We start from the raw sequence: 16,686 nt of genomic DNA, 5'->3' as shown, positions 1-16,686 counted from the left end.
ATTTAAACAGGGTAAAACAGAATTTGTGGACATTCTCACCGTGTGCCATCGGCACTGCAACTGAATCCTGAACAATGCCATTTCATGAGCCATTACAAAATGAAACAAATGAAACTGCAAAGGAAGCATTTATTTTATTTTCAAAATCATCTAAAAGTAGCCTATTACATAATTTTCCAAACTCACTAAAAATATTGGACCACTTTCAGCTATGTATAGCTCAACAAAAGGTTACAAAGCATGCTATAGTAACTACAGGAGATGTTTCTATTTACACTGCAGATTCTTTGTATCCCAGTTCAGTGTTGCACATATACATACACTGATGAGCCAAAACAGTATGACCACCCACCTAATATGCTGTTGGCCCTCCATGTGCCCCCAAAACAGCTCTGACATGCCAAGGCATGGACTCTACAAGACCTCTGCATATGCCCTGTGGTATCTGGTGCCAAGGCATTAGCAGCAGATGCTTTCAGTCCTGTAAGTTGCGTGGTGGAGCCACCATGGATCAGACTTTTTCCAGCACATCCTGCAGATTCTCGTTTGGATTGAGATCTGTGGAATTTGGAGGCCAGGGCAACACCTCAAACTCTTTGTGATGTTCCTCAAACCATTCCAGACCATGTGTGCAGTGTGACAGGGTTCATTATCCGGCTGAAAGAGGCCACTGCCCTCAGGTAGGTGGCTCGTGTCAAATTGACACCCAAATGAAAGCCCAGACCCAGGGTTTTCCAGCAGAACCATAGTGCATCCTGGTGCAATCTCTTCACCTAATAAAGGGTGGACACGTATCCGGCTATCCACGTGATGTAAGAAAAGGGGACTCATCGGACCAGGAGACCTTCTTCCATTATTCTAGGGTGCAGTAACGACACGCCCATCGTTGTAGGCGATTTCAATGGTGGACAGGGGTTAGCAGGGGCACTCTGTGGCTACGCAGCACCATATGGAGCAGGGTGCAATGCACTGTATGTTGTGACACATTCCTCTAACAACCATTTTCTTCTGCGGTTCGAACCAGATGAGATAGCCTTTGTAGCCCTCACTCATCGATGAGCCTTGGGCACCCAACACCCTGTCGCCGATTCATGGTTTGTCCCTCCTCAGACCACTGTCGGTAGGTACTCACCACTGCTGACTGAGAGCACCCTACAAGCCCTGCCGTTTCGGAGATGCTCCAACCCTGTCAGCTAGCCGTAATGATTTGGCCCTTGTCAAAGTTGCTCAGGTCTTTACGCCTGCCATTTCTCCCGCATCCAACACATCAACTACGATAACCAGTGGTTTGCTTACCCTCTAATATATCCCAGACCTTGACATGCACCGTTGTTACAGGACAATCAATCTTATTAGCTTCATCTGTGTGTGGTCATAATACTTTGGCTCATTTGTGTTTAATATAACTTTAGGCCTGGTCTCTAAATTGTAAGCCTCACCCACAAAACAAGCAGCATTTTCATGTGTAATATTATTTATTAAACTAAGCTTTGATCAAATCCTCATAGAAGAAATAGGGTGCTGCAATTGGTTGACTTTCATTATGTTGTTTGGCACAACTGAGTAAATAAAGAGACAAAAACTAATTTTAATTGACCAATCGGCCTGCAACGTCCCATGGGTGATGGAACGTTGAATCAGCTGAAATGGCCGCTCCTGCCTGAAGTGGTGAGGGTGATTGTCGCCTGTCAATCATCATTATAAGAAGACCTATGTGCAACACAGCTTTTCATAATTCATAACATAGCTTCTGGCCAGGAAGACTTGGAACAATGGCATGTACATAGCCATATACAGGCATAGGCTGTTTATCACAGGGGACCCAGAAAAATAATTTCTCTGTTAAAAATTTTTTTTATCAGAGCCTTACCTCATCCAAAGCCCTCCGTACAGTCTAACAATGTGCTTTCAAAAATGTCAATTATAATTGGTGTAGCATGGCCACTCTAAAATGGAAAGCATATAGTGACAAAATAGTGCTACAGTTTTGGAAGTTATTGCCACTTAAACTTTCTATTTTTAAACTATACACGTTCTCAAACGTGATTTCTACATTTATAATACACATCTTTTAAAGCAGAAGGGAGTATTTATACAATGGATTTCACAAATAGACCTGAAGCCATTGGCTTTTACCCTGGAAGACACAAAACAACCGTAAAACTGGGTCTCCATATCAAGAGAATTCCAAATCCACAAACAATATTCACAGTCACACAATGCTCAGAAATTGTTGTGGGTTTTGGTGTGAAGGCTGTACAAAGCTCAAACATGTACGGCTAAAATCAACACAGACTCCCAACAAAATCCAACTATAAACTGCTTGATGCGGATAAGGTGAGCTATAGATCCTTTGACAGTATAAACCCAAATTCTTCACCGGGCTTGGCAAATGAGTGCAAGCTAGCTGCACAAATACTTGATAGGTACAACGAAATAAAGAAACCAACGATGAAGGACCGTGTCTCAGGCCGCTGTGGGATTGGTCGGTCACAGTCCTGGAATACTCAAGTGAAGCTGCCCAAAGCCTTAGCAATGGGAAAATGGGCAAAGATGATTGGATGCCTGTGATTTCTGAGGTCACATGGTTGGAGAAGTTGTTCCCAGGGGTGTCGCCTACAGCGGCCCCTTGAATTGGTTCCCAGAGAGATGCTGTCGGATGGACGGTTTGGAACCTGCTGCATCGCCCAGCTTACGCCACACCACCTGGGTAGAAATCGTGTACATAGAGTAGTTATTACAGGGCTTGTTATCGCTAGTGCTACAGTAGTAGTTTTTTTATGTTGCGATGGAGGTGGTAGTAATTGTTGGAGAATTTGCTGGGAGCACCTCTACATACGCTTTGATTTGTGGCAAGTGTTACAGCTGTAATGTTTTTGAATACTTGTTGCGGTTGGCAATGTCATTGGTCCTGGGTGAGAGTTGTGGCAGGCTGTGATGTAATCAAGCTGGTGTGTGGCTGTCGTGACTGATGCTGGGACAGCACATCGTCCTGGAAGCTTAAGAGGCAGAGGTTTTGTGATTTCTGAGCACCTGTAGCCCTAGTTGGCAGAACAGCCAAGCCCACAAGTGGTTCAGAAACACGGTGTTTCCACCACATGCTCCAGGCAAAACTTCACACTTGAGTCAATGCTACAGGTAATTTTCTTGACCAGATGGCGGTCATTATGTCCATCTCCTTTCTAGCCTGTCACGTGACTGAGCTTGATGACTATGTGAACACTTAAGCAGAAGGCCCAGGACTCTACTTAGTGGGCAAGGTTGGAATGGATGGAACAAAGAAGAAGCACTCTAGTTACACTCTAGATTAAGCTTTTCTATGCCTGCTTTATCGTGAAACATTTTAACCCATGCCATTATTTAAACATTTCTGAAATAATATCATTTTGGCAGAAAGAAATTGGTATAAAAGTGTCTTCTGCTGCCCTCTAAAGTTTGTAATATACTTTCTGCAGTCCACTGTGGCCCCACCCCAATCGTGATGTCAGGGTACCTCTTTGGAGACGTCAATCAAGATATGCGGGAACATTATTCAGCCAGGCTGAAATAGTGAGTGCAGTTACCTTTTAATGTAGGGTGGCATTAGCAGCCTTGTACTGTACATTTCAGGTTATTTTAGACAGTATAGATATTGCTCCTCTAAAAGGTTTGGTATAAGGTCATTTCAAATTAAATTAACCACACTTGAATTTTGATTTTATAAGGAAGAGGGAGAGTATGAAAGAAACTGAAGCAGAAAGGTAGAAAGAGGGTGAATCAGGGGGTTCTGGAACACAGTGATGCTCACATTGCACATTTCTCGGACAATTGCTTTCTCCTTCTCACTGAGGTCTTCCTCATAGTCATCTGGGATTTGCTTGTCCAAGTTTTCATGAACTTCCAGGACCTTTACAAAACAAAACATGAGGACAGCATTAGCAATGTTCAAAAATGGTTTGAAATAATGAAGACTAAAATACATATAAAACATTTAAGATAGATAATCCCAGCCTTAAATAATGAAAAAACAACTTGTGGCTATCAAATTGCTGGGCTCCCTATTTTGTCCATTTAGTGACATCATCTTCAGGCAATTCTATTCTCACATGGATGATGAAAACAAAAACCTATTTTGGGAGGATTATGGTTATGTTATCAAGGTTTTTTTCTAGGCCATCTCTGTTATATTAAAAAAGCTTATATACTTTTTAATACTTTTATGAACATGTTTGCAATCTGTCCCACTGTAATTCCCCGAACTCCCACATGGTGGCACAATGTGTAGACAGATGAACTCAAAAGGAAACATTTCACTCTATTTCAGTTGGTGGGAAAAAAACGACTAACAGTGAAACATATGTGAGAAAATCAGCAAGTATGTTTCATACTCAGCTGGTTATGTGCAAATGAGCTAAACAGTTAAACTTTTCCCAAAATTAAAACCTACATATTGAACCAAACACAAATCTGTCAGCCTGTATTCCAATGGAATTATTCATGGGAAATATTTAGATAATAGCTCGTTTTTTAATTTGTCCGTTAACATGAGGTAGGCCAGGCACCTTGCCCCACCCCAAAGGAAAGGGGGGAATGTCTCCTGAAGTACCTTCATTGCATGGACCACCGCCTCTGGCTTCTGCACTGGAGGTAGGTACCCGGCTGTGGGGGAGGACTCACTGGTCGGAAGTCGGGCGGAGCCCTGAGGACAAAATAGTTCTTTTACTTTTGATTTATTCTTTATATATGCAGGCAAGATTAAAACACATCTAAAAGAAGCCCTCGACAATAGTTAACAGCACAAGCATAAAATACAAAAGTTAAAAAATAAAAAATATAAATATATCTCACCACCTACTGTAATGTTCTGATTCCAACCTACCCTACAGTAACACAGCACTAATGTAATATAACCTTAACCCCTTAAGTTTCGCCCCCTGACACAAGCTTGAGCATGACACTTCCAAAATAAAATGGTTACTATTCTTGAACGCTTTTCACTACAGGCATAATCCTGGTCTCTTCTGAAAGGTAACTGTTTGGGGTTTGTTCTATATATAGATCTATAATTACTCTAAATATTACTAAAGCAAAGCTACAGAAGTCCAAACACAGTGAAAGGTGATGCTTTTATTCTCTTTTATTTTCTGTTTTTGAATGGATACAGATTATTCTGGCTTTGGCTGATGCGGTTAGAAACAGAATGGAGCCATAGCCACAACACTGGATCGAATGACTAAGCTGGTCTAAGCTGGTCTAATTATTTAAAATCGGAAAGACATTTCTAATTCTAATTTGCCAGGGTGCCAATAGTCAGCTGTCTCTATTGTTTTGTTAGCCATTCACGTTTTCATGTTACATAACATCAGTCTGTTGTTATACTCCATTATTATGATTGGTGATTGTAGAACAATGACTTCAATTAATTTAATTTAATATCACAACAATATGGACCTTTATACAGTGTAACAATGGGGCCACAGCCACAACAATTACTTTAATATCCCAACAATATGAATGTCAATTACAAAAATACAATTAAATAAAAAATGTGCATCATCTGCCAGGTTTTTACCATTTCCACTCTATGATCAAACAAACTCCGGATACAAATACTCTAGCTGTCTCAATAAACAAACATAAATACAAATACAAACAGTGGCCTCTCTAAACACCGCTGGAAGCTGGAAGCTGGAAACATTTTTAATCAAATTTGATCAAGTGAGTTGCATGCACTGCTGGCACACATTGCATTTACTCACTTCATTCTTTGGATATGCGCCTATGTGTTACAAGATTCTATGGGAGCAGGCTTTGAGGAAATTAAGGATACTGGGATAGGAGGGCATCTCCATGCCTCTGTGGTTCTTGGCATTGCTGCTAAAAGAGACAAATGCTCTGTAATTTCTGTACTAAATCAGCTATTCAAATTCATAGTCCTACATAAACCTAGCTAATATTTGAACCATAAAAGCAGAATAAGAATCTGATCCAGGCTTGGGGATGTTATTCACGTCTTCAACTTGAGGGAAATGGTACAGGGACGTAAAGGAGTTTTACAATATTGACAGATCTGCCAGGAACAAATTAGTCTTGACCTTCCATGTGATGGGCAGGTAGATGGCAGCAGTAATGCGCCCCTACACCTCACTCTACCCTAATTATATACAAAAACACAGTTCATACAACCTTCCAAAAAAGAGAGTAAAATATACATCAATTTGTTCAAGACTCTTCCTAAGGATTGAAAAAGATTTTGTTTATGATGCCGTGAAACTGAACTCTCAATCCATATTATTCTACTACCAATGAATTGGCCCTAACGCTAACATTAGCCTGCTCTCCACCAAGCACTAGACATGAGAGTTGCCACAAAAATCATACTAAAAAGATAATAGTCACCCCAGCCGTAATTATCTAGCTAAAATATAGCAAAGACAATATAGTACCCAACATTAACAGAACTGGCTAGTTACAGGGGGTGCATCCCAATACTAAAAAAAATATCCTCCTATCCTTCACTCATCTCCTGTATGACTGACCAGGTGCCTGTCTACTGCCGGTACAACTGTATGTTACCATTGTCTCCCCCCATGTTAAGTCTAGACAATTCATCATCAAAATTCCTAATTTTATGGTCTAATGGCATGCATGTCTCAAAATTGCTGACAGAATGAGGGGTGTTGTGTTGGGATCTGTTGGATATAAATCAGTGATACCCAACTCCACAGGAAAGCAATACAACACAGGGGTGGCACCGCTCTCTTGATCCTTGCAGGTCAGAGACCACATTATCGTGATCACAATAACATGAACTCAAAGTCTTAAAGTATTAGGCCAAAGTATTAAAGTGTTGAATGAAAGAAATGTCCAGGATTGCAGTTGTACAACTATTATCCTCCAGCATCTTGAGGCTCATATGAGTGCTCTGTCTGTAGTTCAGAATAATCTCAGGAGTTAATCCAAGATATGAACTGCATCTAAACGGCTGGGAGAGCTGTCCATTTAAGCATTTAAGTGCATCCATAATATAAGCGCCTTAAATGGCAACAAAAACATTCAAGCAGCATTAGTTCATTGGACTTAGTGCCTTAGTTCAATCTAACCGAAGCATGCTCTGTTCTTTGCGTGATGGAATTAGTCTGATATTGAAGACCATGCCAGTGCTGACTGTGGTAGGTGACCCAACAGAGTGGTACGTCATTGGCATTTCATTGTTTCATTGCATGACAGTGACGCCTCTGTTAAACAAATAAACCATTCAAACCTACAACCTGTACATATTAAGATATACAAACAATATTTAATATCATCAATAAACTGATAAAGTTTCCCGAACATAAAAAGGGCACAGGTTTAATGCGTTTTTGCAGTACTCAACACAACAATGTGGTGTTCTGCTTTGAGGGATGTGTTCAGAGTACACTGTAGGTAAGGGTATGGGATGATATTTTAAACATGGATGGACAGGTTCCTGTGCTTTGCAGTTGAGTACAGTGTAGTTCCCCACTCAGAGCAAAAACAAGAAAAATCAAATGGATTTAAAACAGCTTCTACAACACAGGAGCTCATCTTTCCCCTCCATGCCACACCACAGATGTGTCACTGAAAAGTGTGTGGCTTCCAAATAGAAATTGACACAGAGGTTGAGTAAATATGGCTCAGTTGCAAACCTCTCTACCTGAACAAGAGAAACAATCTCCTTTGCTCTTTCTCTGGCCTTTCTCTTCCTTCAGTACACATTCAGTTTTCCATTTAAGAGGGATTTCACCTTGCACAAGACAAACCCAAGATAATCAATAGGAACTTCTCAGGAGAGACTGCACTGTCATAAAGCATTAATATTTCTCTAGAATACTCATAGTACAGATTGCATCCTCTCCCTGCTCATCTCTGGTTCATTTTGTCATTGTGTTTTCCTTTTTTTTTATAAGTCACAAGTGAACAATAAAAAGACAGACATACACTGTCACTATGGAGAGGCAACAAAGAAATTGCACAATTTTAATTTGTGAATTGGGACATAATTGAATGATGCAATGCAGTTCAATTCCCTGTCCTACCATGAGCGCTGTTACCACACATTTTAAATCTGCCTTATTTGCAAACAATGTCAATGCAATTAACCCTTTATGAATACAAGGATGAGCCAAAACATTATGACCTGGCTAATATGTTGTTGGTCCTCTGCATGCCGCCAAAACGGCATGCAAAAATCAGCTACATTAGTAGCAGATCCCCAGAAGTCCTGTATGTTGCAAGGTGGAGCCACTATAGATCGGACTTGTTGTTCCAGCACATCCCACAGATCGGATTGAGGTCTGGGGAAATTGGAGGCAAGGGCAACATCTTGAACTCCATGTCAGCAGTTTGTGGTTTGTCCCTCCTCGGACCTCTGTCAGTAAGTACTACTGGTGACCAGGAGCACCCCACAAGCTCTGCCGTTTTAGAGATGCGCCGACTCAGTCGCTCAGTTCTTTACACCTGCCCATTTCTATGGCATCCAACGCATTGAGTATGAGAACCAACTATTTGCTTACCATCTAATATATCCCAGACCTTGACCTGTGCCATTGTTACAACAAAATCAAAGTTATTCGCTTCATCTGTCATAATGGACATAATGTTTTGGCTCATCAGTGTAGAATGAGAGAATGAGTGATTCGCTACCCCAATGGTTACACAGGGCAAGCTGAGAGCCATGGAAATAGCAAGGCATGTTTAGCTCCACAGGAATATCCTGGAGCCCTGGAAGTCTTGGAAAGAGATGAGCAGCTTTCACAAGTTAATGTTTAACTTGGATGAATGGAGCTGGTGCCGTTCAGCAAACACTGTTGTCTGGTTGAGGGGATGAGCAAACATGGCCGCCACCTCTCCCCCCCTGATAACCGCAGCAGTGGAGATGCATGCTCCTGGCACATGCAGTTCCCTGGCAGGCCTAATCTCTCGCACACACACAGCTTTCATCTTGCATGCATATGGTGAAAACTCCAAGCATTCTTAGGAACCCCATCACTCAAGAGTACTGATCCTTATTATCTAAAAGCGCATAACTGATCGGTTTTCCTGGTGTTGTGATCTCTCCTACTCAGAAATGCTTCATAAATAAAGACCCAAGTTTAGTGGTGCATTAGAGGATCAGTTGTTTGGGACTGAAAGTTGTCATGATCCAGATGGTGTATAAGGGTGGCAGTGAAGCACGCTGGTCAGGGAGTGTTCTCGTACAGTCCCCATTGTATCAACCAGACGTGGGTCAAATACGTAATTGTTCTGGATTAAAATAGTTTTTGACGCTTTACTGACATTTTCTGGTGTATTGGAACCTATGAAATACTCTGAAAAAGTGTGAACCCTGCCTTCTGATCCTCTTGGTTGGCTTAATTACACTTGGCAAGATCAATCGAGCACAGAAAAGTATTTGAATCCAAAACAATTACATATCTGACCCAAGCCTGATCCCAATAATGTGGCCGTTGGCTGCTGCTCCGGGAGATGTATAGTTGGCAGTAGCTCCCCCCAAGGGAGGGTTCAGTCGGGCCAGGACCCATGTGTCATCATTATCTAGCAACACCCTGTCGATCAATCCGGACACATGAAGCATCTCAGGTATGTGCGATCTTAGCTTGATTGCAGCATGAAAAGAATCAGCCGGTGACATCACGCGTTTCACAGGACTGTGCTCATCTAAACTTTGTGGCTGTGTACGAATGAGCATGCTAAATTGGTGAGTAAAAGGAGGTGAAGCGTAAAAAGAATAATTTAAAAAAATGTAGCCAAAAGTCAAATCACAAAATTAAATCATGAATAAATGTAATTATTAAAAGCATTATGAAGATATGGAATCCATAAAAGAGTAACAGCCTTCAAGGTACAGGGTCCCCCATCCCATTGCTATTTGAAGCTGAGATACCTTGAACAGCACGTTTATGTTACATTACATTAATGGCATTTGGCAGACGCTCTTATCCAGAGCGATGTACAGTTGATTAAACTAAGCAGGAGACAATCCGCCCCTGGAGAAATGCAGGGTTAAGGACCTTGCTCAAGGTGTGCAGATCTTATTGTGGCTACACCGGGGATCGAACCATGTACTTTAACCACTACCCTACAGGCCACCCTATGTATGTGACCTGAAACCTCCTGAGGGGACTGATCTGGAAGCTGGAGTCTCCTGTTTGGTCCGCTGTTCTGATAATGTTTGAGAGGTGTCTTGACTTGGGGAACACTTGCTCCATTGGCAGAAAAATACTTCCTAATATCAGTACGGAATTTCTCCTTTGCCAATTTCCATTTGTGTCCTCTCGTTCAGCTAACCGCACTCAACCTGAAGAATCCCCTATATAATTCACTTTGTTAATCCCTTTAATGAATTTAAAAGCCTCAATCCCCCCAAAGCCTCCTTTTACTAAATTTAAAGAGATTAATCATCCTAAATCTATACTCATAACTTATCTTTTATACATGGAATCAATCTGGTTGCCCTTCTCTGAACCTTTTCTAGTGCCTCTATGCCCTTCTTATACACAATCAAGTGTCTATTTCTGTCCTCTTTTACTCACTCACTCTCTCTAGGGTTACATGTCAAGCTCTGTTTGGAAGCTGCTGCTATTTGCTGTTAAATAAAAATCTGATCTAAATCCGCTCAGAAAGATACAATCTTTTTAGGCCTTATGGTACTTTTTAAGCTTCAGACGGTGAAACAATTTCAGTGGATTAAGTCAAATCTGTGTAATTAGATAGGGCAGACTGTGTGGAAAGGGGTTAGGGGACTGCACTTTTAACCAGAAGGGTGCCAGTTTGAGCCTTCAAGCTGAATAGATGAATGAAACATGAGCTACCAAACCTGGTTAATGGGTGGGGCTTCTTGCTGAATAAAAGTTTAGGTTGATTTCCTGGAGAGTTATATTGGATTTAGTATATTTCTGTTATATCCAATGACCATTACACCAGTGACCTGCCAGCCAGAGGAGGATTTCTCCCCACTGGGGAGGTTTTCACTTCACATGGCTGTTATTTGGGGGCTTGGGCCTGGTGTTTTCCCTTCTGTAATTCTGTAAAGCGTCTTTATGACAGTACTCTAACAAGCCCTATACAAATAAAGTTGAACTGAATTGAGGAAGGGTGAGAGAACTGTGTGGTAGAAGGGATGTTCTGGGTCTTAGACCCTGCCACACCCTTTTGTGAGTACATACGCTGTTCAGGGTGTCCTGGTGTGGAGACAGAAGTGCGGAAAGCTGCGATTCGGAATGGTAGAGGGCGCCTTTCCGTAGGGTCCTAAGGTCACCAGAGCTGCTCTGTTGGGGAAGGAAGAACACACAAAAAGGGACACATTAAATCATCAGGAACACTGCCTGGCGCCCCATACACAATAACAAGCCCTCAGGACCCCTGCTGCAAATTACACTTATCACACTGGGAAAGTAAATGTGTCAAATGAATGAAATAAGTCTGACTGATTTGTCACTGACTTTACCAATTCCCTTTCCGACTGGCCAATAAAATATCAGGAGAGTAAAGAGGGGTAAAGACTGAGAGACAATAAATGTCCATAAACTGTACTCCCCCAAGGGATCTCAACACACTTCTCCCTGGTTATGGTTCTGCACTCTCTCATTAGACAGGCTGCGAAACGCCTGTATTGTATTGTAATGTAAAAAGCAGGGAGCATGAGAGGCACTGTCTGACCAACTCCAGGATGTCTGCAGGGGCCCCTCTCTGCAGGAGTGTGCATGTGGGTGATGTGTGTGTTTCTGTGTGTTTGTGTATGTGTGTGTATGTGTGTGCATGTGTGCACATGTATGTGTTTGGTCTATCTCTAAGCCCCTCTGAACTAGTCCCCCACCCCCACACAGGTGAGCATTACACATCTAACATTCACATGGGCCCTTAATAAGCAGCCAAGCAGACTATAAGGGGAAAGGCTAAGACAATCAGATCTGCAGAGTCCTCCTTTATTAAAAGGTGGGTAACCATATTCCAGGGGGGCAAAGCCCAGGCCAAGCCAGGAAATTGAAGTACGGCTTCTTTTCAGCCTGTGTGCTTAGTGGCATATTAAACTATTTTTGGATTTCTGTAGGTCTTACTAGATTTGTGTAGGTCAACAACCAGCTGAGTTGAAAGCCCTGCAGTTTTCTGCATAGTGATGGATGGGATCTTACATGTGTGGAATGCCATACTTATACCCCAGTGAAACTGAAAATGGTGAAAGGCAGCAATAAAGTCTCTGGAGACTGAGGTCAATTTTAAAAATAGATCATTTCTTCATTATTCGGTTTTATTTCAAAATGTCTTTTAAAATGACTTTGACCCTCATATTTATGGAAACATACCACTCAAAAATATGTTTTTTACATTTCTATTAGCGTGAAATTAGTTTTCCCAAATGTTTGAGCAGAACAAATGTGAATCATTGAGTGCATTATTTATTTTATCCCCGTCCACTTTTCCTCTCCTAGAGGGCAATTTCCATCTATTTTGTACTCGTCCTACAAAACTGTAAATATCTCAAAAACTATTAACTGCACACACGGTCAAGATTTTTGATATTTGTGCACAAATTTGATGTCAACTTATGATAAAGATATCGACAGGCATGGGTGCAGTTTTCCCAAAACTGCACCCAGATGTCCCCAAATCTCTCCGAATACAAAACATCTGCATATCTTTTTGTCCAGACACAGAAAAGCTTATTTTTCTATTAAAACATATTTTTGTATACAAATTGTAAAGAAAATGAACTTTCACGCATGCCCAAAGTCATGTCCAAAAGCTCTCCAAAAAGGATTACTCACCTGAATGCTTTCTAACCATCACATCACATTTAAAATGGAACTTAATTTCAAAATTAGGTTAACCAGAGCCCTATTAGTCAGTTTGCGAATGCAACAATATTCCTAAGCTGTCCATCACCTGAATTTTTGACACAGAGAAATGGTAACATGGATTGTTATATGCCTTCTATTGTCTGAGTCTGTGGCGAGGTGAGGGTTGCAAACCGTGAGTGTGGCCATTGGCAGCCTGCAGTTTTATTGTCCTGCTTTGCAAATAAGAGGCTGATAAGCATCTAAACTGGTGTTCTCGCTAGCGGTGAGTCTTTTTAACAATCAGGAATTGCCATTTTGCAGTTTTATTACGTCATAGTTTTTCATATGATATGAATATGAATGCAACTATAATTTAAAACGTCGACGACTAAACCTCAAGGGGGCAAAGTGGATACTGGTTAAGCAATCATTTTTGCTCATTTTAATGAAGAGTGCAAATAATTATTGAGTTGATAAATGTAAATGTAAACATATGCCTCCATTTAGAATTATTCTAGAATTATTAAACTGGGTCATCCATCTGTGGATGAGGCGATGAAAGCATGACCGTTCATGCAGGCAATTGCAACTGCAGCAAGGCATTGCAGAAATACACTGGCTGGTCTATAGTCGTCAAAAAGTTAGAGTTTTTGACAAACTAGAAAACTAAAAAGCATCCCCTAAATTTTTTTCAAGACTGTAATATGATTGGCTTTAAGTGTGAGTGAAACAACTTGGCCCTAACTGGTCCAGGCATCGCATTAGTATTAAATGCTTGTTATGGAATACCACAAAAACGTTTTTTTCGGATGCACAATTACAACTATGATCTACTTATAGTGAGTGAGGTGCTCAGTCCGTGTTTGCTTGAGTGTGTGTATGTCTGTATGCGTGTGTGTGTCAGTGTGTGCTTGCCTGTGTGTATATATGTGCGTGAGTCTCTGCTCCAGTCTCTAGCGACATGCTGTTCCTCAGACACGAATCATGAGGCAGAGACAGACAGGCAGCAGATGCATAGGGCTCTTTTTTATTTCTTTATTTATCCATTTCTTTCTTTATTTCACCATCTCCCTCTCTGCTGAATCCTCACTGGCTCTGTCTTGGGACTGGGATGAATCCGTCTCAACTACAGCGCTACCGGAAATAAAAATCCCCACTGAACAGCACAAATGATAATTATATTTGGCACAGAGGATTCAGCTAAATAGAGATCCGCTGACACTTCAAGCAGCAGCTGACATACACCTCCCATTCTGCTGCTGCTGCTGTTGTAGCAGTGTGCGCCTCTAACCCATGAAAACAGGCCGTGTTCAGCTGGCCAAACCGGCCATTCAGGACCCGACCTGGGTCAACTACGCAATTGTTTTTGATTCAAATACTTTTCTAAACTTTACTGAGCCTGACTGGATTTTTATTGAATGTTCTTGTGGTGTAGGATTCAGCATAGGAGACTTGGGGGACATAAATTAATTGTCATGAGGATATGAACATGTACATGTGAATGACTGCAAGTGTGTCAAAGACAGAGGAGTGTACCCTGATGGCAGACTGTTTTTTATGGCTTTTCCCTTTTAATCATCAGAGTCGACTTGCCTTGAACACACCCGCTCTGTGTATACTGTATTGTGCAGGGCTTTGTTGTGCAATAGGTTCTCTTTACTTTCATTTGCCCATATTGTTCCATTGTAAGGATTACTGCTTAAGTGAGATTATAGCACTTCGCGAATAATGCAAGCATTGAAATAGTGTTATATAACTGCAGGTCACCAAGTTTAAAATAGCTTTATTTTTAGGGCATGGCTTTTTCAAAAGGCAGCTTGTCACTATGTCGCCAGTACTTTCTAACAGGCAAAATATGTCATTGTTTTGGATTCAAATAATTTTCAACACATTACTCAGCTTGTCTGGTGTATTGTAATCTATGAAATGCTCTCAGAAACGGCAAACCATGCCTTCTATTCCTCTTGGTTGGCTCAGTAGCACCAGGCAAGATCAATCAAGCACAGAAAAGTATTTGAATCCAAAACAATTATGTATTTGACCTCTGTATTTAGAAGTCTGCTTTCTAAAACAACACATTTTCTAGTTCAGATGCTATAAAGACGATGACAATCAAGCTGAAAACGTTGTGAAAGAAGTGGCGGCCACTCAATAGGGGGGCATCGGGTGCCGCCCCATCCCCGATCTGTCAGTGGGAAAAAAACTGTACAAATATTTCAATAGAAATGTTTTAATACAAATATTTGTAATATCTAACACCTTTCTGTCTGCTAAATAGCATAAATAAATAATATTTAAAGTAAGTTTTCTTCCTTTTTTCTCTCATATCTGTCAGTTCTGGCTGGGCACACCTCTTGCTTCCAGCTGCATGGTGCACCTGGAGTGCGCCCACATTGCATTGGAGGTGCACTGTTGGGTAATGTATTTTTTTCTTTTTTGAGATGCATTGCAGTGTGTATTTCTTTGGCTAAATGGCAAGCTAGCAACGCAGTTCCTGTACTCCTTAGCCTGTAGGCTACTGCATGTTGACAGAAACTTGTAAAAACAATAGGACGGACGGTTAGCCTGTTGATAGTTGCACAGTTTGTGTTATTGTTCATTCGCTCATTTGAGGAAACAGGTCGTATTGTATCTCCTCTATTCTTGTCAAAACTGTGTTCCGAAATAGAACAATTTGGTTTGTGATTCCTTATTTGTCAGTTTATTTACAAATTACATTACACTACATTAAAAAGCATTTAGCAGATGCTCTTATCCAGAGCGACGTACAATGAAGTGCAGATTGAACACAGGAACAAGTGTGAAGAGGACCCTAGAGGACAGTCCTAGCGTGACCATACAGATACAATTGGAACCCTTGAAGAATACATTAACTTACGAACTAGCATACCACGGTTGGCAGCTCGAATACCCTGGGTACAATAACATAATATCTAATACAATAGAACAATATCTATATACAGTGCATCCGGAAGGTATTCACAGCGCTTCACTTTTCCCACATTTTGTTATGTTACAGCCTTATTCCAAAATGGAATAAATTCATTTTTTTCCTCAAAATTCCCAATAATGACAACATGAAAGAAGTATTATTATTTATTTTTTTTGCAAATTTATTTAAAATAAAAAACTAAGACATAAGTATTCACAGCCTTTGCTCAATAATTTGTTGATGCACCTTTGGCAGCAATTACAGCCTCAAGTCTTTTTGAATATGATGCCACAAGCTTGGCACACCTATCTTTGGGCAGTTTCGCCCATTCCTCTTGGGGAGCGTCGGTGCACAGCCATTTTCAGATCTCTCCAGAGATGTTCAATCGGATTCAAGGCTGGGCCACTCAAGGACATGAGTTGTCCTGAAGCCACTCCTTTGATATCTTGGCTGTGTGCTTAGGGTCGTTGTCCTGCTGAAAGATGAACCGTCACCCCAGTCTGAGGTCAAGAGCGCTCTGGAGCAGGTTTTCATCCAGGATGTCTCTGTACATTGCTGCATTCATCTTTCCCTCAATCCTGACTAGTCTCCCAGTTCCTGCCGCTGAAAAACATCCCCACAGCATGATGCTGCCACCACCATGCTTCACTGTAGGAATGGTATTGACCAGGTGATGAGCGGTGCCTGGTTTCCTCCAAACATGACGCCTGGCATTCACGCCAAAGAGTTCAATCTTTGTCTCATCAGACCAGAGAATTTTGTTTCTCATGGTCTGAGAGTCCTTCAGGTGCCTTTTGGCAAACTCCAGACGGGCTGCCATGTGCCTTTTACTAAGGAGTGGCTTCCGTCTGGCCACTCTACCATACAGGCCTGATTGGTGGATTGCTGCAGAGATGGTTGTCCTTCTGGAAGGTTCTCCTCTCTCCACAGAGGAATGCTGGAGCTCTGACAAAGTGACCATCGGGTTCTTGGTCA

The 16,686-nt window shown here is 41.4% G+C and overlaps 1 protein-coding gene across 1 annotated transcript in view; it reads right to left on the bottom strand.

The window, feature by feature from the left end:
- Positions 1-109: 109 nt before the first annotated feature.
- The window catches only part of LOC133129436 (coiled-coil domain-containing protein 85C-A-like), a 65,555-nt gene continuing 48,978 nt past the window's right edge, over positions 110-16,686 (bottom strand). Inside the window, exons 3-6 of the mRNA XM_061243534.1 lie at positions 11,169-11,270; positions 4,586-4,678; positions 3,788-3,886; positions 110-2,706 (exon numbers count right to left, since the gene is read on the bottom strand). Coding sequence (XP_061099518.1) covers positions 2,617-2,706; positions 3,788-3,886; positions 4,586-4,678; positions 11,169-11,270 — 384 coding nt within the window. The 3' untranslated portion in view covers positions 110-2,616. The remainder of the gene's footprint in view (positions 2,707-3,787; positions 3,887-4,585; positions 4,679-11,168; positions 11,271-16,686) is intronic.

This window comes from Conger conger, chromosome 5, assembly GCF_963514075.1.
Source record: "Conger conger chromosome 5, fConCon1.1, whole genome shotgun sequence".
NCBI classification, from domain to species: domain Eukaryota; kingdom Metazoa; phylum Chordata; class Actinopteri; order Anguilliformes; family Congridae; genus Conger; species Conger conger.
Note: the sequence above shows the minus strand (reverse complement) of the source record. Positions and strands in the feature narration are given on the sequence as shown.